Source organism: Leuresthes tenuis, unplaced genomic scaffold (assembly GCF_036924035.1).
Source record: "Leuresthes tenuis unplaced genomic scaffold, fLeuTen1.0.hap1 SCAF_24, whole genome shotgun sequence".
NCBI lineage: Eukaryota > Metazoa > Chordata > Actinopteri > Atheriniformes > Atherinopsidae > Leuresthes > Leuresthes tenuis.
This window is the reverse complement of record NW_027325378.1, coordinates 27973869-27996781: the sequence shown is the minus strand read 5'-3', so window position 1 is coordinate 27996781 and position 22913 is coordinate 27973869. Positions and strand designations below refer to the sequence as shown.

At 41.1% G+C, this 22913-nt stretch overlaps 1 protein-coding gene across 1 annotated transcript; it reads left to right on the top strand.

The window, feature by feature from the left end:
• The first annotated feature begins 317 nt into the window (after positions 1-317).
• On the top strand, positions 318-19465 carry LOC140284674 (C-C chemokine receptor type 3-like). The gene is made up of 2 exons (XM_072378617.1): positions 318-496; positions 18462-19465. Exons 1-2 carry the CDS (start codon positions 321-323, stop codon positions 19312-19314), a joined length of 1029 nt encoding a protein of 342 aa, XP_072234718.1. The 5' UTR covers positions 318-320; the 3' UTR covers positions 19315-19465.
• The last annotated feature ends 3448 nt before the right edge of the window (positions 19466-22913 follow it).

Genomic DNA, 22913 nt, shown 5'->3' with positions numbered 1-22913 from the left:
TCCTCTAGCTCAATGACTTATCATTCAGTGACATTGTGTCAGACTCTGGTCTTCCGAGTCAGAGAACAAGCAGAAGCCTCTCTGCTGCCCATGTGGTAAGACAAGCTTATTCCCACAAATATCTGCTCCTATTTCCCAGGCTCCTCTGAGATTCTCTTTTAAGATAAATGATTTTGTCTTGTTCTTCTTCTTTTTCTTCTTAATAACCAGAAAATATTTTCAAAGTCAAATCAAAGTTCGCACTAATGGCATGCCATTGTGAATTCTATGTATGTTTTCTCCATTACTATTTACAATACATCTTTTTGTTAGCATTTGACATGACGATGGAAACAACAACATGGGATTATGACTACGGTAATGTAACTGGTGAGCCAGTCCCACCATGTAGCAGGGACGGGGACAACAATCTGGGAGCTTGGCTTTCCATCGTTTACTACTTTATGTTCGTCTTCAGTCTGTTTGGCAACGCGCTCGTCATCATTATCATCCAACGGTGAGTTGACCAATAAATCTGTACATATAATAAAAATAGGGCTGTTAAAAAGCTTTTTATAATGATGTAGCTTATAAATATACACACTTTCACATAAGCCATGAATTGTACTCACAGTAATATTTGTCATCCCAACAAACAAGAGCTCCAAATGAAACGCCCATGTAGGTCCTCATAAAGATGAAGGTGATGGGGAGAATGACCCAGTTATGTGCAGAGCCTTCAATCAATTGTATATTCAAAACCAACACAAATTTCTTCACTATTGAGTTACAGTTAGTAACACGACAAACTCGTCTGCCACTTCCTGGTTAAGTTTAGTCAGTAACCCTCCTCGATTAAGGTTACAGAATGGTTTACATCTAATAGATAGATAGATAGATACTTTATTAATCCCGAGGGAAATTCAAAGTATTCAGCAGCTACATAGGTGCCCAAAGGCAGGTTAGTATCAACAGCAAAACAACTCAGAAACAACATACAGTAGGATATAAGTATAAAAATGTGTTCATGTGCAAATAGATTGTGTTTGTCCACAATTCTCAAACTCTGTTTCTAATGATTGAAAACACACAAATCCTCCTAAACGGTCAAACCCAGACCTCCTCTCCACTGAGAAATGCAACAAATATGCCAACTTTTTTAGCCAAAAAAAAATCAAAACAATTAGACAAAACATTCACCAAGTCACTAAAGACAGCTGCCATTAAGCCACTCCTAAAGAAGAGAACTCAAGACACCTCTGTGATGAACAACTACAGACCTGTGTCTAACCTCTCTTTTATATCCAAGATTATTGAGAAAGTTGTATTTAACCAGCTCAAAGACTTTCTGAATGAAAGTGGAAGTCTTGATCTTTCAATCCGGCTAAGAGATCTGAACATCACACCAGTTTTAAAATCTTTACACTGGCTACCAGTCAGTCACAGAATAGATTTTAAAAGTCTGCTGATGGTTTACAAATCCCAGAATGGGAATACATCTGTGATATGTTCAGAGAATATAAACCCAGCAGAGCTCTTAGATCCAAGGACTCAGGTCAGCTGGTCCAGTCCAGAGTCCAGACTAAACCTGGAGAAGCAGCATTTAGCTGTTATGCTGCAAACAAGTGGAACAAACTGCCAGAGGAGATTAAACTGTCACCAAATGTAGACATTTTTAAATCCAGGTTAAAAACATTTATTTTGCCATGTTTCTATGCATGAAATCTGTACGATATCTTTTAACTTATCTAGACTGTTGCTCGTTTTTAATAATTTTAATTAATTTTAATTATTTTATTTGTTTCTCTTTATATTCTTTTATGCATTTCTAATGCTTCTTCCACTCCCCACTGCATTGCTTTTATTTTATGTAAAGCACATTGAATGGTTTTGTATATGAAATGTGCTATACAAATAAATTTGACTTTATCACAGTTTATGTTGGGATCTTCATGTTTTCAGGTGATGTTCTTGTCATGTTTCTCCCCTGTCACGTTAGTTTCACTCATGTCACCTGCTTCATTGTTAATAGCTGCACGTCATCACTGATCACTTCCCCACAGTATTTAGTCTCCTGGTTTCCTTTCATTCATTGCAGAATCCTCACTTACCTGTCATGTCACAGTTGTAAGTTAAGGCTGGTTATGCCTCATAGTCTTGTTCAAAGTATTTATTGATAGTTTTGTTTTCATAGCCTGTTTATTGTTTTCCATAGTTTTCAAGTATTTTTGAGATCCGGCTCTGCTGCGCCTTTTGTTAGTGCTCATTGTCTTGGTTGGAATAAACCTGTTGATTTTTGAAAGTTCTGCATCTGGGTCCTACCTCTCCACCGATCGTGACAGACTTGACTACTGTCATTCTCCTGAAAAGACATAGCACATAATCTCTAAAATAATGTCATACATGTTGATAAATAGTCCAGTATGATTAGGTGTCTATGTAACCATTTCTCACACCAACGTCGTTATTCTTTATTAAATTAAAGTTAATCCTGTTGCTGTTTCAGCCTTTTGTTTGGTGGTGGCATTATACTGAAATGAGATGACAAAATATTTTGGCTAGTGTTGACGTTACTTGGGAACACTGACAAAGTTAGCAGTTAAATAATGGACGAGTCACCATCCCAGGATTAAGGTGACTTAACTCAAAAGATATTGTGGTGTATTGGGGATGGTTGCCTTCAAACAGCCTGTGTGTAGATGATGCAGGAAGAACTCTACTGACACAGACTTGGTCGAACACAGAAACCTTTATTGTCAACCAGGTCCGTATCAGAATTACAGATTTGATGCTTCAAGTCTGGAGAGATGTGTCAAGCCCGGATTCCCCAAAATCTCTGACTTACTGAGGGTGCAGCTCTTCGTTAAGTAGAATCCGCTTGTTCTTAGTGACCTTGAAGATGTTGCATGTTCCCATCACTAAGCACAAAGCCCGGACATGGTGTGTGCGTAACTTTGAGCCTATTCTTGGACAAACTTACTGGGGAGTCTGTTATTCTCAAAATGTCCTGATTTATACCCATAACTCCCTTACACAGATGGCAATTAACAGACTTTTTACCATTTTCCCAAAACAACTTTGCACAGGTGGTAAACATCAGACACTACATATTCCTGCCTTCGGGACTACTTAAGAGTCTCAGGATCTGAGGTGGAGAGAGAAGGGAGGACACAGATGCAGACTTCTCAAAATCAAAAGGTTTATTCCACAAACACAAAAGCACGAAGGCAAGAACAAAAGGCGCGGCTGAGCCGGATTATCAAAAAGACTTAACATTAGCAAAAACAAGACTATGAACTACAGACAAGACTATGGTTAGAGGCGAAAACCAGACTGGACAAAACTGTGGCATGAACGGTAAACGTGAGGAATTCGCAATGACTGACGGAAGCCTGGAAACTATATACTGTGGGGAGGTGATTGGTGATGACGTGCAGCTGTGAAACAGAAAACGGGTGACTTGAGTGAGACTAAGTGACAGGGGAAAAAACATGACAAGAAACCTGAAAACAAGATTAATCAAAACATAAAACATGACAAAGAGTCCCAAAAAATTAAATGATATCTCGAATGTGTCTTAACGAATGACCAAACTCTGTGGACCCGTGTCAATAAAAGCGTCATTGTTCAACATTATCTGTAACTAAAAGTCCTAATGTTTATAGATCCTCAATTTGAGCGTCAATTGAATTAGACCGAATTCAGCTACAATAAAACCAGCCTACAGGCCTTCTTCCAGTCACACAGCTCATCACTCTCCTTACGTGGCAAAACCTCCATGTCTCTCTCACCTATGAATTCTGTGTGGTCCCGTTGGGAACCTGCAGGTCAGCCTTCGTCCACTCAATAAAAAAAAAAAAACACCCTGTGTAAAAGGTGGGGAAAAAGAGTGAACGACCTAAGGGAATCTCACTCTTGAGCCAATCTAAGCAAGAAATCCCTGTTTTATACTAACAATTAGCATTACCATCTAATTTTAGGACCTTTATGGCCAATTTGGTCCGGTTCCAACCTATTATCAAATATATCCACAAAGTGTGGTCCCTACTGCGCAAGAGAGTAAGATATTCCAAAGCGTTATAGCATCAAGATTACAGTTAACATAGATGTTCACAATCCTTGACAGTATATAAAGAGATTAAAATGATTAATAACGACAAAGATTATGGCATTTCAGATTACGATATCAGAAATGATAACAAAATCAAAGAGTATAATCATGAGACATAAAAATATCAAAGCTTTTGCAGTGAAGTAACTGTGCAACCTAGTTTTCAGTTTTCCATTATCGTATTGTACTATCCAGGGGCCCATAGTCCATTTACATTGTCCATACTCGAGTTTCCTAGTTTGGGTCCCCAGACAGTTAGTCCCTCGAGGTTGGTCTCCCAGTTGTCTTTTTCTATGTAATTGGACCCCGACGTGCACAAACCTTTCTTCTAGCGTCCAAATAACTTTGCATGTATCTGCTGTTTAATAATCCCCTTTTTATTTCTCTGTGTGTGTATCTGTTTATGTCCACCCATCATGTCCTGCTAACAGCACACTCTAGACTCACTCTTCTCCACTTATATCTGCTTTAAGTCCATTACAGAGCTGGGACACCTCAGTGTCCGGCAACACCACTGCAATAGTAGGTCATTTAGTAAAACAGTGGACTAAAAGTCAAATGTATGAAAACCCATCATGCATTCAAAGAACAATTAAATTAAACAATTGAACGTAGGCAATGTTAACAAGGCTAAATACTTTCAGAAATAAGGGATCAATATATATATATATATACATGTCATGCTTAGTTTAACGGAAGCCTAAATAAAACATGGACAAGATACAGCTTTTCTGCATTACAGCTGGACAACTGCACAAAAGATACAGGTTGAAAATAACTGTCTGATGCTGACATGAACATTCCTCTTACAACAAATCGATCGCAGCAATGTCGGAGTGGACCATGGCCAAAATAACAAACAAAACAGGTCTATCTTGTATACAAGCAACTTTCCAGACCAAAAGAATGCCAACAAAAATACAGTTATCTTACCTCCCTGTAGCAACATAAACAGGGTTAACAAAAATGTCAGTCCACTCCTACTGCACGATTATTGTGAGAATGCTGTTAACCTTTGACCTTTTTCATGAGAACCGTTCATCTGTGTTGAAATACTCTTCAGCTGTCCCCCTTTTACAATTCAATTTAAGGTTCCAATTAAGATGGCATATCCATTCCATTTCACCTTTTTAGAATGATTTTAGCAAAAGGTCAAGACTTTTCACTGATTTTTCTTATGCTTGAAATCCTTTTGTTGTTTTTAACCCTTCAGCTTTTCTGTGCTGACACAATTTTTTTCAGCCATTTAAACAATTCTGCCTTTTTTCAATCAGTTTCAAATCGTCTCACTAATTTCTTTTTACCTTTAAATTCTTTCTACCAAAACTTCAGCAATGAGTTTTCTCCTAAAATCAAACTTTTCATTTTTATTATTATCATTTTTTTTTAGCATGGTCTTATCCCATTTCAACTTAATCAGCATTCTCACTGCTGTTTTGCAGGAACAGTTTTCTCTAGTTTGAGTTGCCACTTCAAACCTATACACCCTCAGCCAGCAAGCAGCCGGTTTGGGTCATGATTATAACAAACAATATAAAAGTGGTTACATGTCAATGATATCATCCTCTGCTCGCTACTCCTCTGTGTCTTTATCACTTATTTTCTTCCTGAACATTATCAGCTGTTATGTCTTTTTGCTGCTCGTGATCAGGTGATTCTCTGCCTGTTTCCTCACCAGTGGTACCTGATGGCACCATATCCTTCTCCTCCACGCCTGGTGGTTGGATAGGTTGTATCATGGTATACCCAAAAACATTAGTACTGTTTGAGGTAATGGTTGTTGTTGTCACAGTTCCCAGAGACGTTGTAATCGTAGAGTATTCTATAGTCACCCCCTCATTTGAGGCTTTGACCCTCACTGAAGTGATAACCTGTGTAGTACCCGCTGTTGGTGTATTTATTCCCTCAGTTGTTCCCCATCTGGATGCAGGGGTTAGTGGCGGAGATGATGTTGAGATGTTTAATGTGGTATTTCTTCAAAAAGTCCCAGCTTTGTACCAAAGCTGCCAGTAATTACAACTAAAAACACCATTTCAACTTTGGTTTCAAGTCTGTTGCTTAACTCCAACCACCCAGGTTGGGGGTCATAATATATACACTTTTAGAGACTATAAAGACTGCAGTCCCCTTTTCTTTTTCACTCTCCTAACATCATTAAGCAGTACATACTTGACTGGAGAGGAGACGTTTGAGAAATCTACCAGTCTTCCGTATTTGTCTTTCCACAGCGCTCGAAGAAGTCTGTCAAGATTCCATGCTATGCACTGGCATGGGAGCTGAACCGACTTACCCAGGGTCACTTCAGCTCTGGTTCTCGTAACGCTTGGGCTTGGTATTTTTGCGGACTGACCTTGGTTTCCTTGGTGCAACTGGCTCTCTTGTCCTTCTCGAAGTGCCGTTGTCGAGTCTTTGTTGGAATCGCCTTCTGGAGGGGAGGCTACCGTTGTTCCTGGCATATGTTGCAGATTGATAACACTGAATCTTCTTCTCTGTTCATTGACTGGTAGGTTCTTGCTGGCATCATCCCCAGCATCGTAAGTGTCCGCGGCATCGTTAGCCTCTTCTTCTGGATCTTGATATCGAGCATCCTTTTGTATTTCTGGTTTGTCAGTTCTCTCTCTTTGTCCGCCGGAGTCTTCGTCTCTTTGTGCTTGAATTTGGTATTTTGTTCTTGGACTGCTGTTCCTGTACTGCGAACAACTTCATCACTTTCTCTTTCATCACATACAGTTATTTATACATCACCTTCCACCATAAAGCTTTGTCCCTTTTTGTTTCTCTCTTTGTTCTTAAAATGTTGTTATGCATGTCTAAACAAATCCATTAAATTAGATCATTTTGGCAGTACGGTGATCTACCATGAGCTTGGTCACAAAGCTGCTCATCTGTGGTAAACAGCTCTTCAGAAAGGCATTCTTCAATTGATTTCACTAATTTTATGTAATAATTTTGTGATTTCCTACAAAACTACACTTCTTTTCCCATCTGTCTAAGTATTTAGTATTATCTGGGTTATGTTAAAACATGTATTTTTCCCATCTAATTCCTTGTTTGCTTTAAAACAAGTATTCCCCATTTTCTATCCCTTCAGTAGCCAACCAGTTTGTATGGAGTACAGTCGAGCAACTGGTCCGATCAGTAAATCACTGCTTTTGTTGTCACCACAAGGTTTCCCCCGTCTGTTGTTTCACTGAGACACTACTGAGTAACTACAACTCAACAGTTTATACACATAACATCCATATACATACAAACAAACAATTATTTATCGCAGTTTTCTCATCTCTGTTTTAACGTACACCCAGGTAAATATTCCTGTAGTCTTCTCATACCGACTATGGACTCATTCTCTAACTTCACTGCAGATCCTCATTGAATATTACACATTAACATTGAGCTTTACTGGATCAGCAGGTCTTCATTAGAACTCAGCGAGCCACACTGCTACGCTTCAAAACTTCAACTCTTTATGTCTGTACTTCATTAGAAGTCAGCGAGCCACACTGCTACGCTTCAAAACTTCAACTCTTTATGTCTGTACTTCATTAGAAGTCAGCGAGCCACACTGCTACGCTTCAAAACTTCAACTCTTTATTTCTGTACTTCATTAGAACTCAGCGAGCCACACTGCTACGCTTCAAAACTTCAACTCTTTATTTCTTCACTTCATTAGAACTCAGCGAGCCACACTGCTACGCTTCAAAACTCCAACTCTTTATTTCTGTACTTCATTAGAAGTCAGCGAGCCACACTGCTACGCTTCAAAACTTCAACTCTTTATTTCTGTACTTCATTAGAAGTCAGCGAGCCACACTGCTACGCTTCAAAACTCCAACTCTTTATGTCTGTACTTCATTAGAAGTCAGCGAGCCACACTGCTACGCTTCAAAACTCCAACTCTTTATTTCTGTACTTCATTAGAACTCAGCGAGCCACACTGCTACGCTTCAAAACTCCAACTCTTTATTTCTGTACTTCATTAGAACTCAGCAAGCCACACTGCTACGCTTCAAAACTTCAACTCTTTATTTCTTCACTTCATTAGAACTCAGCGAGCCACACTGCTACGCTTCAAAACTTCAACTCTTTATTTCTGTACTTCATTAGAACTCAGCGAGCCACACTGCTACGCTTCAAAACTCCAACTCTTTATTTCTGTACTTCATTAGAACTCAGCGAGCCACACTGCTACGCTTCAAAACTCCAACTCTTTATTTCTGTACTTCATTAGAACTCAGCGAGCCACACTGCTACGCTTCAAAACTTCAACTCTTTATTTCATTAGAACACCAGCACTGGGTTGGCACTGAGCTGGAAGAGATAGCTTGTCTGGCGCTAAGGCAAAGGAGGCGGAGGTAGAAGGAGGAGGAGGCGGAGGTAGAAGCTTTTTCTGCTCTCGTTGGTTATGGGAAACGCTAATTCGCTACCAAATAAGTGTGATGAGCTAGAGGTGCTTGTGCGGAACCAACGGCTGTATAAGGAGAGCAGTTTGATCTGTCTGTCTGAGTCCTTGCTGAACGACTCATGCATCGACTCAACACACCAGACTCATGTGTGGACATACCCGGCTTTACAGCTGTACGAGCGGATCGTTACCGGAGTACGAGCCGTAAGCAGAAAGGCGGGGGTATTATCCGTTTTTTGAATCAGATGAGTTAGCCCCCGCAATGTGACCGTTAAGGAGAGGATAAGCTGTCCAAACATTGAACTGCTGTCAGTTGGTTTCCCTGTATTCTATGCGCCCAGAGAATCCTCATATACAGTCGTCATCGTTGTTTACATTCCACTAAGGGGGGCACCTAAAATGTTGTGTGACCTCATCTATGGCGCTGTTGCTCGGATAGAGACCCAGCATCCTGAGGCATTCATTGTGTTGCTGCGCGAGTCGTGATGGATGGGGAATTATCCAAAATAATTTGAATTAAACTGATGAATATAGTGATGCACAGTAGCCCTGACCAGCCAAGCCAAGTCTGTGTTCACACACCTTTAAACAGGCTTCATGGGAACACTTCACACACAATGTTACAGTTCTTTGTGGAGATTAGTTTTGTCAAGGTTTTCACACACAGGCTATAGTCAGACCCTGGTGGAAAGTATGTTGTGGAGACGTCGTCAATGTCCAGAATACATTGATAAGAATCCAGGACAAAAAATAGTACCGTTACAGATGACAGAAGTGTCAGAATGAAACAGATTCATGTCCCCACACAGTGATGATTACCAGAACACACACACTCTATCTGAAGGGAAGGGCCCGTTTCTCAGGACACAGCAGACAGAGGGGAGGGAATACCACCACCCGACCACCAGCACCGCCACCACCAGGCTCCAGCAACTTAAAAAAATAAATCAATAAGGAAACAAGCAAATTAATCAAAAAGAGGAAAACAATTTAATCACTTCCAAAGTCGTCATAATAACACAGACACCTAAAAACCCATTCAACCAAACACACAAGGGCTAAGCCCTGGTTAAAGCAATACACCGTGGGGACCAATACTAATCGCACCAGAGCAGGTTTCAGAGGCAGACCGGCAGCGTGCAGGCAGCGCAGTGTGGAGACAAACTTCGGTGGAGACAAAATGGCAGCGACCCCAATCAGCTGATGACAGTGGCTCCTGATTACAGGTGAAATACCATTACTGTCATTTATAGAGTACTGCCGTTGCTCGCGTATACTAAAAACACACATACCCGTTTCCGGATGCACGCTCGCACAGAAGGAGGGAGGGAGAGAGGATGATGCTGGCATTTACCTGCGACCACACTAGTGTTAGCCCTGAGATAGCATCGACAACGCCAAGAAAGAGATGGACACTCACCAAGCCACATCACCACTGCACAGAGGAGCACGCCTAAAGTCGCCCTACAACCACACAAAATACCGTGAGCACACAGAAGAGCCTAAGCGTCCAACTGTGCAGAAGCAGCATGCAGCCATACCTGTCGGACCAAGCACCCTTTGGCCCAGAAATGATGCACCAATGCAAACAGAGGAGCAAGAGGAAGAGCCGGTGGAGGAGTGCCCCTTTTATACTGGCTCACCTCATGACAGTCACCTGTCACTAAATTCACGCAGGGTCACCCTGTAGCATAGCACCTCTATACTGCTACATTCGCAATCACAGGGGATTTCAACCACGTCTCTCTATCCTCCTGCCTGACTGGCTTTGTACAGTATGTGGACTGTCCAACACGTGAAGAAAGGACATTAGATCTGTTTTATGCAAACATGAAGGAGGCTTACAGGGCAGTGTCTCTTCCACCACTGGGTAGATCTGATCACAGCATGGTCTATCTACAACCCATTACAGACCTTGTGTACAAAGACTTCCTGTTACTACCAGATCTTTCAGGAAGTGGTCACCAGAGGCGAGTGATGCATTGAGAGACTGCTTTGATCTCACAGAAGAAGAAATGGACATTGACAGGAGGGTCAGCACCATCACAGACTACTTTAACTTCTGTAGGGACACTGTGATTCCAGTGAGGACTGTAAGGTGCTATCCTAATAATAAACCATGGATCACCAGTGACATCAAAGACCTCCTGAACCAGAAAAAGATGGCGTTCCAGAATGGGGATGGAGAAAGGCAGAGGAGTGTACAACGGGAGCTTAAAAAGACACTACGTCGAGCTAAGGTGGAGTACAAGAAAAAGGTAGAGATAGAGCTGGAGAATCGTAACACCAAGGAGGTGTGGAGGGGCATGAGGGCTATCACTGTATACAGACTGAAGAACTCTGAGCCGCCTCCTCTGCCTAACTGCACCTCCACCTCCACAGCAAATCTCACCAACAAGGCAAGGTAAGTTTATTTGTATAGCACAATTCAACAACAAGGTGATTCAAAGTGTTTTGCAGAGACATTAAAACAGTAGAAATAAAAAGCATGATTTCAAATTTAAACAGAAAGGAAAGAAATAAGAACAATAGATCAGAGCAATAAAGATAAGATTGAATAAAAATTTAATGTATATATGAAAGATAAAATAAACTAATAAAAATGATAAAAATGTAAATGATAAAATCAGTAGTTAAAATATGATTCCGTTTTGAAACTCAAGCTCATTTGGAGCTTTATTCAAATGCAGCTGAAAATAGATGTTTCTTCAACCTGGACTTAAGGCTTTCTGTGAGTTTGTTCCAGACATGTGGAGCATAGAAGCTTCTCCATGTCTGGTTCTGACTCTGGGAACTGCTTTTAAAAAAAAAAAAAAAAAGATCCAGATGGCCTGAGGGGTCTGGAAGGTTCATAGTGGGTCAGGAGGTCACTGATGTATTTTGGTCCTAAACCATTCAGAGCTTTATAGACCAGCATCGGAACTTTAAAGTCTATCCTCTGATGGACCGGCAGCCAGTGTAAAGACTTCAGAGCTGGACTGATGTCGTCCCCTTTTTTGGCCTTAGTGAGGACTTGAGCAGTTGAGTTCTGGATGAGCTGCAGTTTTCTAACTGACTTTTTAGGTAGGCCTGTAAAGATGCTATTACAGTAATGAAGCCTACTAAAGACGAATACATTGACTAGTTATTCCAGGTCCTGCTGAGACATCAGAGCTTTTAACCGTGATATATTCTTAAGGTGGTAGTAGGCTGACTTTGTTATTGCCTTAATGTGTTTGTCCAAATTTAGGTCTGAGTCCATCACTACACCCAGATTTCTGGCCTGGTTGGTAGTTTTTAGGTGTATAGATTGAAGCTCTGTGGTGACCTGAAAACGTTTCTCTTTGGCTCCAAAGACAATTACCGCACTTTTGTTTTAGTTTAGCTGGAGAAAGTTGTGGCACATTCGGTCATTAATCCCCTCAATGCATTTACCAAGGGCCTGTACAGGGCCTCGGTCTCCTGGTGACATTGTAATATATATCTTTGTGTCATCTGCATAGCTATGGTAGTTTATCTTGTTGTTTTTTTGTAATCTGTGCCAGTGGGAGCATGTAGATGTTAAACAGAAGTCCCAGGATGGAACCTTGGGAACTCCACATGCGATTCTTGTCTGCTCAGATGTAAAGTTACCTATTGACACAAAGTACTTCCTGTTCTCTAAGTATGTTTTAAACCAGTTTAGTACAGTTCTGGAAAGACCCACCCAGTTCTCCAGTCGTTTGAGTAATATATTGTGGTCAGTTGTATCAAAAGCAGCACTGAGATCCAGTAAAACTAAGACTGACATTTTTCCACTGTCTGTATTCAGACATATGTCATTAAACACTTTGGTCAGAGCAGTCTCAGTGCTGTGGTGCTGTCTAAAGCCTGACTGGAAAGTATCATAGAAGTTATTTTGTGTTAAAAAGTAATTAAGCTGTTGAAAAACCGCTTTTTCAATGATCTTATTTAAAAATGGGAGATTTGAGATGGGCCTGTAGTTGTTCATTTGTGTCTTGTCAAAATTTTCCTTTTTCAGCAGAGGTTTGATTTCAGCTGTTTTTAGTGGCTCTGGAAACACACCTGACGTTAAGGACAAGTTCACGATCAGTGACAGGTCTGATTCCAAAGTCTTTGAGGCCCCTTTGAAAAAATCTGTTGGCAGGATGTCTGAACAGCAAGAGGAGGACTTCAGGTGACATAAGATGTCCTCCAGGTCTTTACTGTTAATGGGTTGAAACAGTGTCATGGTGTTTAAACCGGTTTTCGGTGGACACGGTACATATGCTGAACCTGCTGCTGATGTACCAACTGCTTGTCTAATATTTTGGACTTTGTCTATGAAGAATTTGGCAAAGTCATTGCAGGCCATGGTGGAATGGAGTTCAGTTCCCACTGACACAGGAGGGTTTGTTAGCCTGTCAACTGTAGCAAATAAGGCCCGAGCATTATGACTGTTTTTGGTGATGATGTCAGAGAAGTAGGACTTCCTTGCATTCCTCAGTTGTGAATTATAAGAGTGAAGTTTCTCTTTATAGATGTCATAATGAACCTGGAGATTTGTTTTTCTCCATCTGCGCTCAGCTTTCCGACACTTCCCATTTTTCACCAGTGTGGAATTTCGCCATGGAGACTTCTTCCTTCCAGAGATAACCTTCACCTTAATGGCAGCTACAGTATCCATAACATTTAACGTTTTAGCATTGAAGCTACTGACGAGCTCACTGACTGAACCCCCGGACAGGGCAGGTGTTAAAGAGAAGACCTGGTTAAAGGTCTCACTACTGTTTTCAGTTATACACCATTTTGAGATCACTGCTGTTGAGACATTTGTGTGCACTGAAATCGTACTCTCAAAGAAAACACAGGAATGGTCAGACAGGCCCACATCAGACACAGTAATCTTTGAAATGCTCAGGCCCTGAGACATCAGTAAGTCTAGAGTGTGCCCCCTATTGTGCGTGGGCTCTGTTACATGCTGAGTCAGACCAAAGTTGTCCAGAGTGTTACTCAGGTCTTTAGTCCCTTTGTCCTGTTCACTGAGGTCATCAGAAAAATCTGCTTACAGTGAAATGATTTATTAAATAAGACTGCGACCCCTCCTCCTTTCCTGCTCACTCTGGCCTCAACCAACAGGCTTCTTCTGTCCAGCTGTACATACACCTCTGCGGCAGCTTCCACCACCAGGCATGCTGAGCACAGCTGCACCTCCACATCTGTGGCTGCTCCCACCACCTGGCCTCCTCAGTTCAGCTGCACCTCCACCTCTGCAGCAACTCCCACCATTAGCCCTCCTCTGTCAAGCTGCACCCCCACCCCCATCACAATTATTGATAGCAACATCACTCCTGTCGCCATCCCTCTGCTACAACCTGGGCGGCTCCCTCTGTCTCTAACTATAGAGGAGGTTGGAGCTGAGCTCAGGAGAGGGCTGCAGGCCCAGATGGAGTCTGTCCAAGCCCTCTGAGTAGCACTCCCTCTTCAGAGGCTCTTCAATATGAGCCCTCAAATGGAAAAAGTCCCATTGCAGTGGAAAACTTATTGTCTCATATTGGTGCCCAAATTAGGGCAACCGGTGGAGCTTGCCTAACAGAAACACATAGGAGTGGAAGACGCGATTCTGTACATGATGCATCGGGCATATACTTATCTGGATGTGACTGGTTTATATTTGAGAATCATGTTCTTTGACTTCTCCAGTGCCTTCAACATAATATAGCCTCCAATACTGAAAGACAAGCTTCTAGGTATGTGTTAGGTAAGTGATTATGGACTACCTGACGTTATGGACTATGCGTTTCTGGAACACTGGAATGCAGTACTGGGGCTCCACAGGGTACTGTTTTAGCTCCTTTTCTTTTCACCCTGTACACAACAGACTTCAGGTACAACTCAGGGTCCTGCCACATACTGAAGTGTTCTGATGATACGGCTGTTGTGGCATGTGTGTGCAGTGGACAGGAGAAGGAGTAAAGGGACCTTGTGGAGTCCTTCAATGGCTGGACCAAAAATAACTGCGCCTTCAGGAGATCTAAAATTCCAACCAAGTCAGTCTGTATTGATGGAGGGGAGATAGAGTGTTCAGACCTGCAAATACCTGGGGGTGGATAATAAACTGGAGTGGTCTGCCAACATAGAAGCAGTGTACAGGAGGGGCCAGAGCTGTCTCTTCTTCCTGAGACAGCTCATGTCCTTCAATGTCAGCAGTGACATGATGTGCATGTTTTATCACACTGTCTTTGAGAGTGCACAGTTCTATGCTGTTGTCTGCTGGGGGAGTTGCACTACAGACAAAGGCCGCGTTACCCAGAAGCTAAGAGCTTCTTATCCAATCTGGGAAACGCGGCCAAAACCTGTAGGCGCCTGGACAAACTGGTAAAAATGGCCAGTTCTGTGGTAGGCAGAAGGCCATACCCTATCAGTGCTGTGGTGGAGCAATGGACGAGGAGAAAATTATATTCTGTTTGGAGAACAATAAGCATCCTGGTAGGTCAGAGGTGCAGCTGTAGTGAGAGGCTCATCTCACTGCGCTGCAGGACTGAGGGGTTAAGGAGGTCCTTTGTCCCCACAGCCATAAGGCTTTTTAACAGTGACTGCTGACATGTGTTTATTTATTGATTGATTATTATTGTGGTTGTTATAATATACAATCATTGTAAATATATATTTTTTTAAAGAAATTTTGCACTAATTTTCAATATTGACTAAAATTCAGACTGGTGGATTTACGGATTTCAGCCGGATTTAGCCACATGAAGTAGCCAGATTTTGTCGACTTAGGTGCAGAAGTGGCGAACAAGCAACACTAACATCCTCCCCTCTTGTTGTGAATGCATCAAAACAGAAAGACCTTCATGACTCATCAGACCACATGACTTTATTTCGGTTGCTCGAAAGCCCAATCTTTATGCTCCCTCGAAGCTTAAACCCTTTTTGCCCGAATTAGCCTCAGTGGTGTGTGCTTTTAAGGCTTCACTCTGATCACAATCATTTAAGATTTCCCTAAAACTTCCTTAAAGATTATGGCTCACCGCTACCCTTCCTGGTTTCAACTATTTTTTAGACATTTCTTAACCCAGTTTTTAGTTGTTTCAGCAATCTCCCTAGTTTCTTTGTTAGCATAATGTGGAGGAATATTGTAATTTATTTTTGCAGGCAATGACTTTCTATCTTGTGTTCTTTTTTTTTTCTGTTCAAAAACAAATTCACTCCCTGTTTTCTGAGATAATAATAAAAGTATTATTACTTACATACAGTCTATATTGATTTATGGCTCAAAATGTAGCAAAGGCTATTGTTGTCATAGATAGTCAACAGTAAACTGGGGCTTTTACAATCACTGGATTATACTGATAACATCACACTTCATTCACTTGGAGTGAAAATTATGGATGTGACAACTGAATAGAAATGACAGAAAGAGGTAACTGGAGAATTTAACTACATCAAATTGGCAATTATGAAAAAAAACTTTAATTTTCATTGACTTTTTTGATCAGTACTTTCATTTAAAAGAAGCAGCATCTTACTGCCATATCCTGTCTGCCTATAAGTAGTTATCAAAGAAAATTCTGAAACACCCATCAGTATAGCGCTGTATAGCACTGAATTTGGAGGAAAGAGAAAAGACAAGAGACGTTCTGTTGCTTCTCAGGGCGCTCACACACTGCAACTCAAATCAGCTGCGTGCAGGAAGACTTTTATTAACCACGCCCATCAGACAGGTGACTTGTCATCACAAATTAAATCACAAATGTTTGCCCATCATGAATAAAAACAAATAAACATTTAATAATTGAGAGCACCATTCAACACCCCGACTTGGTCTCATTACAAACAAAACCCATTACATTTACATTCAGTCAAAAAGGGGAAAATATCATCACCCTTCCCGGGTCTTTTAGTTATCTCCAAACATAAACTTAGCAAATTTAACCAACTTAAATTTTGTTGCAGGTTTGGTCATCAAATCTGCTATCATCTGGTCAGTTAAACAATACTCCAATAATACATTTCCATCATTCACAATGGACCGTATGAAGTGGTATTTTATATCTACATGTTTACACCTCTGTCTACTGGCAGGATTAGCTAAAGCCATTGTCCTCATACAGCTTAGGTAGTGCATACCAATGTTTATCAATGCCATCTAAAAGTTGTGTAAGGTACAGACACTCTTGGATGGTTGCAGCCAGAGCAATGTACTCTGCCTCACAAGTAGACAGTGCTACAGTGTGCTGCTTTTTGGTCTTCCATCACACTTAAGGTTTTATTAGATTATTTTGAAATTAATTAATTGGATTATGATTACAATTGACTTGAATTGGACGATATTATTTACGTGCCTTGAAATAACACGTTTCACTGTACCAAACTGCTGTTCAGTAGGTTCACTAAAATACTGTGACAGCTTTCTTACAACAAACTCAAATCCAATCTTGGATACACAGTCAAATAAATCAGACTACCCACTGCCTCTCTGTAAATTGAAACATCACTCATGAATGCGACATCATCTGTGTAGTTCCATTTTTGTTCACAAGGTATTGTTTTTTCTACGTCGAGGGAACACGTTGCTCTGCAGTTCTCCACCATGCCGCTAGGGGGTGTGGCTGTGTGTTTGTGTGGTTTCAGGGGTTATAGCTGAATCCTTGCTTTTTCTTCCGCTCAGAGTTAACCACAGTAACCAATGGCAACCGAGGTGGAGCAGCTGTATTTGCAGTTGGAGCTTATCAATATTGAAGAACAAATGCTTATATTGCAAGTGTTGGGAACGGGTGAATTCACAACACTGGTTCACCCACTGAGAGACCAGGATGAACAAGTGCACTTTCGATACTTTCAAATGTCAATGGACCGATTTGATGAGCTTCTTCGCCATTAATTAATTAAGACCGGATAAAGCAACTGCTGGAAATTACGTTCTGAGCAGACCAATCACAGCCCATACGGTCCGCGTCAACGCGACGTGTAGTTGGAATTTTTTGGAGGTGCACGTCAGGCTACGGCGTAGGGGTCCACGTCGACGGCTTATAATCTTAAATGATAATCTTGTCTTAACTAAACTGGAGAGGTACTTCCAACTTCTCACCTGGCTGTAGAAAGCTGGAGCCTTTGACACCACCAAGGGGTGTGGAAACAGTTGCAACATTGCACACTTCTGACCACACCCAGACTTAAAACAGGTTTGAAATGTTCAACCGGAACATGCCATCCAACACTATTTCCACAGTGATGTATTTCATTGGGGAAGTTTGGTTTGTGTGTCCAATGCTGTGTGTTTTGCTGAATAAATCATGACACTGAGGAAAGGCTATTTTTTGATGCCATACATTATAACAATGTCTGTTTTTTCTCAAAGCTAAAAAAAGGATTCAACATTTTTAATGTGTATACTCTTGAAAACAGTTAGTGATAAAAGAGTGAGTGAAACACAAAAAATTATTTCAACATAAAGTGAGACTGGGGTTGAACTCAACTCTTCAGCTTGAATGTCATGTATGGTTCTACCACTCAACCCCTTTTACTTTCCAAACTGGAATTTTTACAACTACTAAGCTTGATAAACCAACCTTTTATGAAAGTTTTTAAAGATTCCTTGAGACTCTTTTCCTTTATGTAGTTATTTAAGTAACACCAAAACTCAGATAGATTTTCTATTTTAATTGTCAAGAGACAAGAATCAATGATAAGGTTTCGCTGTGAGGGTGGTTTGGAATCCTACGACTGGCATTGTCTATCCATATCCTGTAGAATGACACTGAACTGTTTCTGATCTTATCCCACCCTAGTTTAAACTACAACAGAATGGAATTAATGAAAAACACTTAATCCCAAAAAATACCATTGTTATCCCATATGGATAGTTACCTGATCACAGCTAAAATAAACACATAGATCTGATTACCTTGAAACTACTCTGAATTGTAAAATAAAACTGTCATAAAATGCCTCACAACTCTGTATTTTCTCAAATTAACACTTTTTTACCTGACTACCTCCCAGGTTTGAGAGGCTAACCACTGTGACCAACATCTTGCTGCTGAACCTGGTGTTTTCTTCCCTGATCTTCATGAGCAGCCTTCCCTTCACAGGAGTCTACATGCAGCTCTCCAACTGGATTTTTGGCAAAGTTATGTGCAAGATTATTGGCAGTATCTACTATCTGGGCTTCTACAGCTCTGTGCTCTTTTTAACACTTCTGACCTTTGACAGACACCTTGCAGTTGTGTACTCCCTGAGTACATCACAAGTGAGAAATCGAAGCTATGCAGTAATCTGTTGTGCTGTGGTGTGGCTAGTCAGTGGCTTGGCTTGCCTCCGGAACATGCTCCTGCACAACACTTCTGTATATATCAACAAACAAACCTTATGTGATGAGTATCTGGGTTACAGTCCTAATATTGATCTGGAAAAGCTGAGAAAATCTGGATTTTACCTTCAACTTTTCCTTTTCTTGATCTTCCCTCTAGCTGTTATTATCTACTGCTATGTTAGGATTGTGATCACTGTTATATCGTCAAGAATAGCAACCAAATTCAAGACAGTCAGGCTGATATTCATCATTGTATTGTTGTTTTTCATTTGCTGGATTCCATTCAACATTGTTATACTGATGCATGGTAAGGACACCACCTGTGAGGAACAACAGAAACTTGGTTATGCCCTTCAAATCACTCGTAACATTGCTTATATTTACTTTTGCGTTAGTCCCATCTTCTACACATTTGTTGGGAAAAAGTTCCAGAACCACTTCAGGCAGCTGCTTGTGAAACGTTTTCCAGGCTTGAGACAGTACATATCTGTCAGTCAATTCAGCAGAACCAACATGTCCACAAGAAGTACACCAAATGTCTGAAAAGCAAACAGTGGTTTTATACACAACTGAAGGAGTGCTTTGTGACTTTGCTCTCTTTTCTGAGTTGATGTAAAATAAAATCTGGACTGGGTAACAGACTTCTGTCAAAAGAGGGAGAAATAATTTTTAATCATATGAACAAATGAATGTACATGGCAATAATGTCGGCTGCACCATCCAGAAATTAATAATTGTATAGACCAATTATGGGTGTTGGGTGCTGCAAGCTTCACAAAAGAGTTCCTTTTACCTATTCAGATACCAGCTCCAGTATATTCTGGTTAACGTCGTAAAATACAAGGCTCAGAACCAAAGAACAAGAGATCTCCTGTCAGAATACATGCCACTCTTTCTCTGTGTATGTCCACAGATTTTTATTCAATTGACAAATGTATCTAATCATAGAACTGGTTCAACTTGACTTGCAAGATTTATTCATGTATGGCCTAGTTTTAGTGTATTCTACTGTGTAGTAGATAGGAACTATGTGACTTTGAACCTCCAAATGGCTTTTTGTGATTTTATTTGTTGATTTTGTTCATGCCTAAATCTTGTGGTGTTTTGTTTGATATTAATGACTGAGACTGGTTATTAGTCATATTTACAGCGAATAAGAATGTGCTTTTACATTTGTCAAAACAAGTGACAGTAATTTAATCTTATAATTAATTTCTTCGTTATCTTGGTGAAGTTTTGAAATGAAGTTTTTTTTCATGTAAAATAACAATGCGGATACTGCCTTGATAAGGGGCATTAAGTGCTTCATTGTTGCTGTTTGTTTAATTTGACTTAATAAACATTTTGTTAGTTGGTTTCTTGTTTTTCTTTTTCACATCCTGGATTTCCTTCAAATGTAATAATTTCGGTGCTGATACCGCTCCTTTTTGCCAACAAAAAGGATTGTTACAGTAGAATAAATGTTCACAGGCATGCATGCATACTGTATAAAACAAATAAATCCTATACAAACAGAATATCTTTTGGACAACTGAAACAAGAATTAGGGTCACATTAGAAAGGGATAAAAAGAAAAACTTTCCGGCAGTTTGCGGCTAACTGGCAGGAGAGGAGCTTTTAAAGCACAAGCCCCAGGTGTGGCTCAATCAACCTGGTGAGCCCTCGGACTTACTCCCTGCAAAAGGGAAGAAACATCAAAAAAGACAAGGACAACTAGTGGAACGGAGTGGTCGTCACAGAACCAGGCTCCAGGCTCCCTGGCCAGGCATACGCACCCGTCCTCGAGCATGCACTCCCATCCGCAACAGCTGTGGCTCCGCGCCCCTGCATAATACTCTGTAAAACAACCTGGCTCGCTGGCCAGGCCCACACACACCCACACTTAAGCATGCTTTTCCCCGGCTTCAGGGACTCTGTAGCAACCAAACCTAGCATCCTTGGGATTCGTACCCCTGCTCTTACACAGGGAAATCATAGCCAAATATGGTGGGTCTGGGGCACCAGACACTGGTATTTGGCGGCGATGGCCGGGTATGGACCATCCATTTTCAGGGCTAGTTGATTTGGCATTTAAGGCCACTCCTTAGTGGATTCCAACTTCAATGGCCACCGTCCTGCTGTCTATATCAACCAACGCCTTTTCTGGGGTCTGATGAGCGTCGGCATCGGGCGCCTTAACCCGGCATTCGGTTCAACCCCCAGCGCCAGTTCTGCTTACCAAAAGTGGTCCACTCGGCAGCTCGCATTCCACGCCCGGCTCCAAGCCAGGCGAGCCAGGCTTCTTACCCATTTAAAGTTTGAGAATAGGCTGAGATAATTTTGGCCCCAAGACCTCAGATCATTCGCTTTACCAGATAAAACTGCGAGACTCTGAGTGCCAGCTATCCAGAGACAGACCCCCTGTCACGGACTACGTTTCCATTCAGTTTAAACAATCAAAAAACTCCAGGACACAGGTGATTCACTTCCATGAAGTTTACTGAGACTCTTGTAAAACTGCAACACAGAGCAATGAGATATCTTTGTCATTACAGAAGCTAAATACACAGCATTATTGTAGATAGCACCGCTTAGCCAACGCAGCTGTTCAGCATATATGATGCCATACGATCGAGTCGGTAAAAACAAGCAGCAGCAAACATGATTTTTGGTCAGTGGCCAAGATGGCGTCGTGAGCGGGAGTTTTTGAATGTCTCCTTCAAGACATTCAAAGCCGGTATCGCAGTATGTGACCGTATTACTTAAAACTCATTGAAAGTCAATTAAACATAATTCTCCAGACCCGTTTTGTTTAGTTTATACAAAAGGTGTTCTACAGGCGCTATTTCTTCTCTTTTTAATGGGAAAAAAAGGATGGAAAAAAAAAATGCGGCAGAGCTAGCTTCAGATCTCAGCGATATGGCTGAAATCATAGATGATGACTCCTCAACTGAACCTTTTCCGTTGACACCTAGCAAAATTACCAAATTAAGAGCAATTGACAACGGCAACTCAGCAACTCGTGTCATCCTGGAAAAACTCTCCTCCATTTAAAAGTTGTCTCAAGCTACTGCCAAAGCCATGGAAGCTCTCACAGCTACAGTGCAGTCTCTACTAAATCAGGTAACCACCCACAGTGAGAAAATACAGAAAACTGACTTAGAGACAGGGAAGCTGCTGAAAGAAAACCTTCAACTGAAGATAAAACTGAATGATATGCAGCATCACGGTAGACTGTGGAATCTAAAAATACATGGAGTGAAGGAGGAAAATGGGGAGGACATAAGACAAATCACAATAAACATTCTCTCCAAAATGGCACCACAAATTAGCGGCATGATAGCACTCGCTGTGGACACCGTCCATCGATTGGGCACTGTGAAAAAGATTGGCTCTCCTCGCACAATCATCATTAGATTCACCATGAGATTCTACTGAGACATCATCTGGTGGGAAGCGAAGAACTCCGGGTATCTGCGCGACAACAATCTCCGCATCAAAGAGGCCTTAACCCCCGAGGATGCAACTGCCAGAGAGAAACTGTGGCCTTTGGTGAAGAAGGCCAGAGATGAGGGGAAGAGAGCATCACTCAGAGGCCCCTTCGCTTACATTGAAGCAAAGAAGATTGACTGCTTGGAGGTGAAATGAGAGAAAAGAAAAAAATTGGTCTAGTTGAAAAACTAGCCTCTTACTGTTATATGACTTCATTATCATCTATGTCATGAGATAGCATTTCATCATATTATAACATACGCTTAACATACTTGCAGAGACTTTTACTTATGATCTCAATTGACTGTTATTTCTGAATGAAGAGACTTATGCAATATTTCATGATTCGTTCTTATGTTCAACAGACGCATTGTTCTTCATCACCGGGTCTGCTCTTTTCAACACGAGGCATATGCTCACCTGCTGCCTTGTTTTTGGGGGTGGCATAGTTCATCTAAGCTCAGGTTCCTTGCTATCACTAAGCTTTCTAGTCTTTTAAGTAGGTTTTTGATTCTTGTTTTTTTTGTTGCTGTTTTTGTCTATCCCTTCTTTTGTTCATTTCACCTGTAAGGTCATGCAGAATTTTGAGTTCAACTCACTTAATATTGTCTCCTTAAATGTGAGAGGTCTAAGAGACCTAACAAAACGAAAAGCACTTTTTTTGTTTTGTA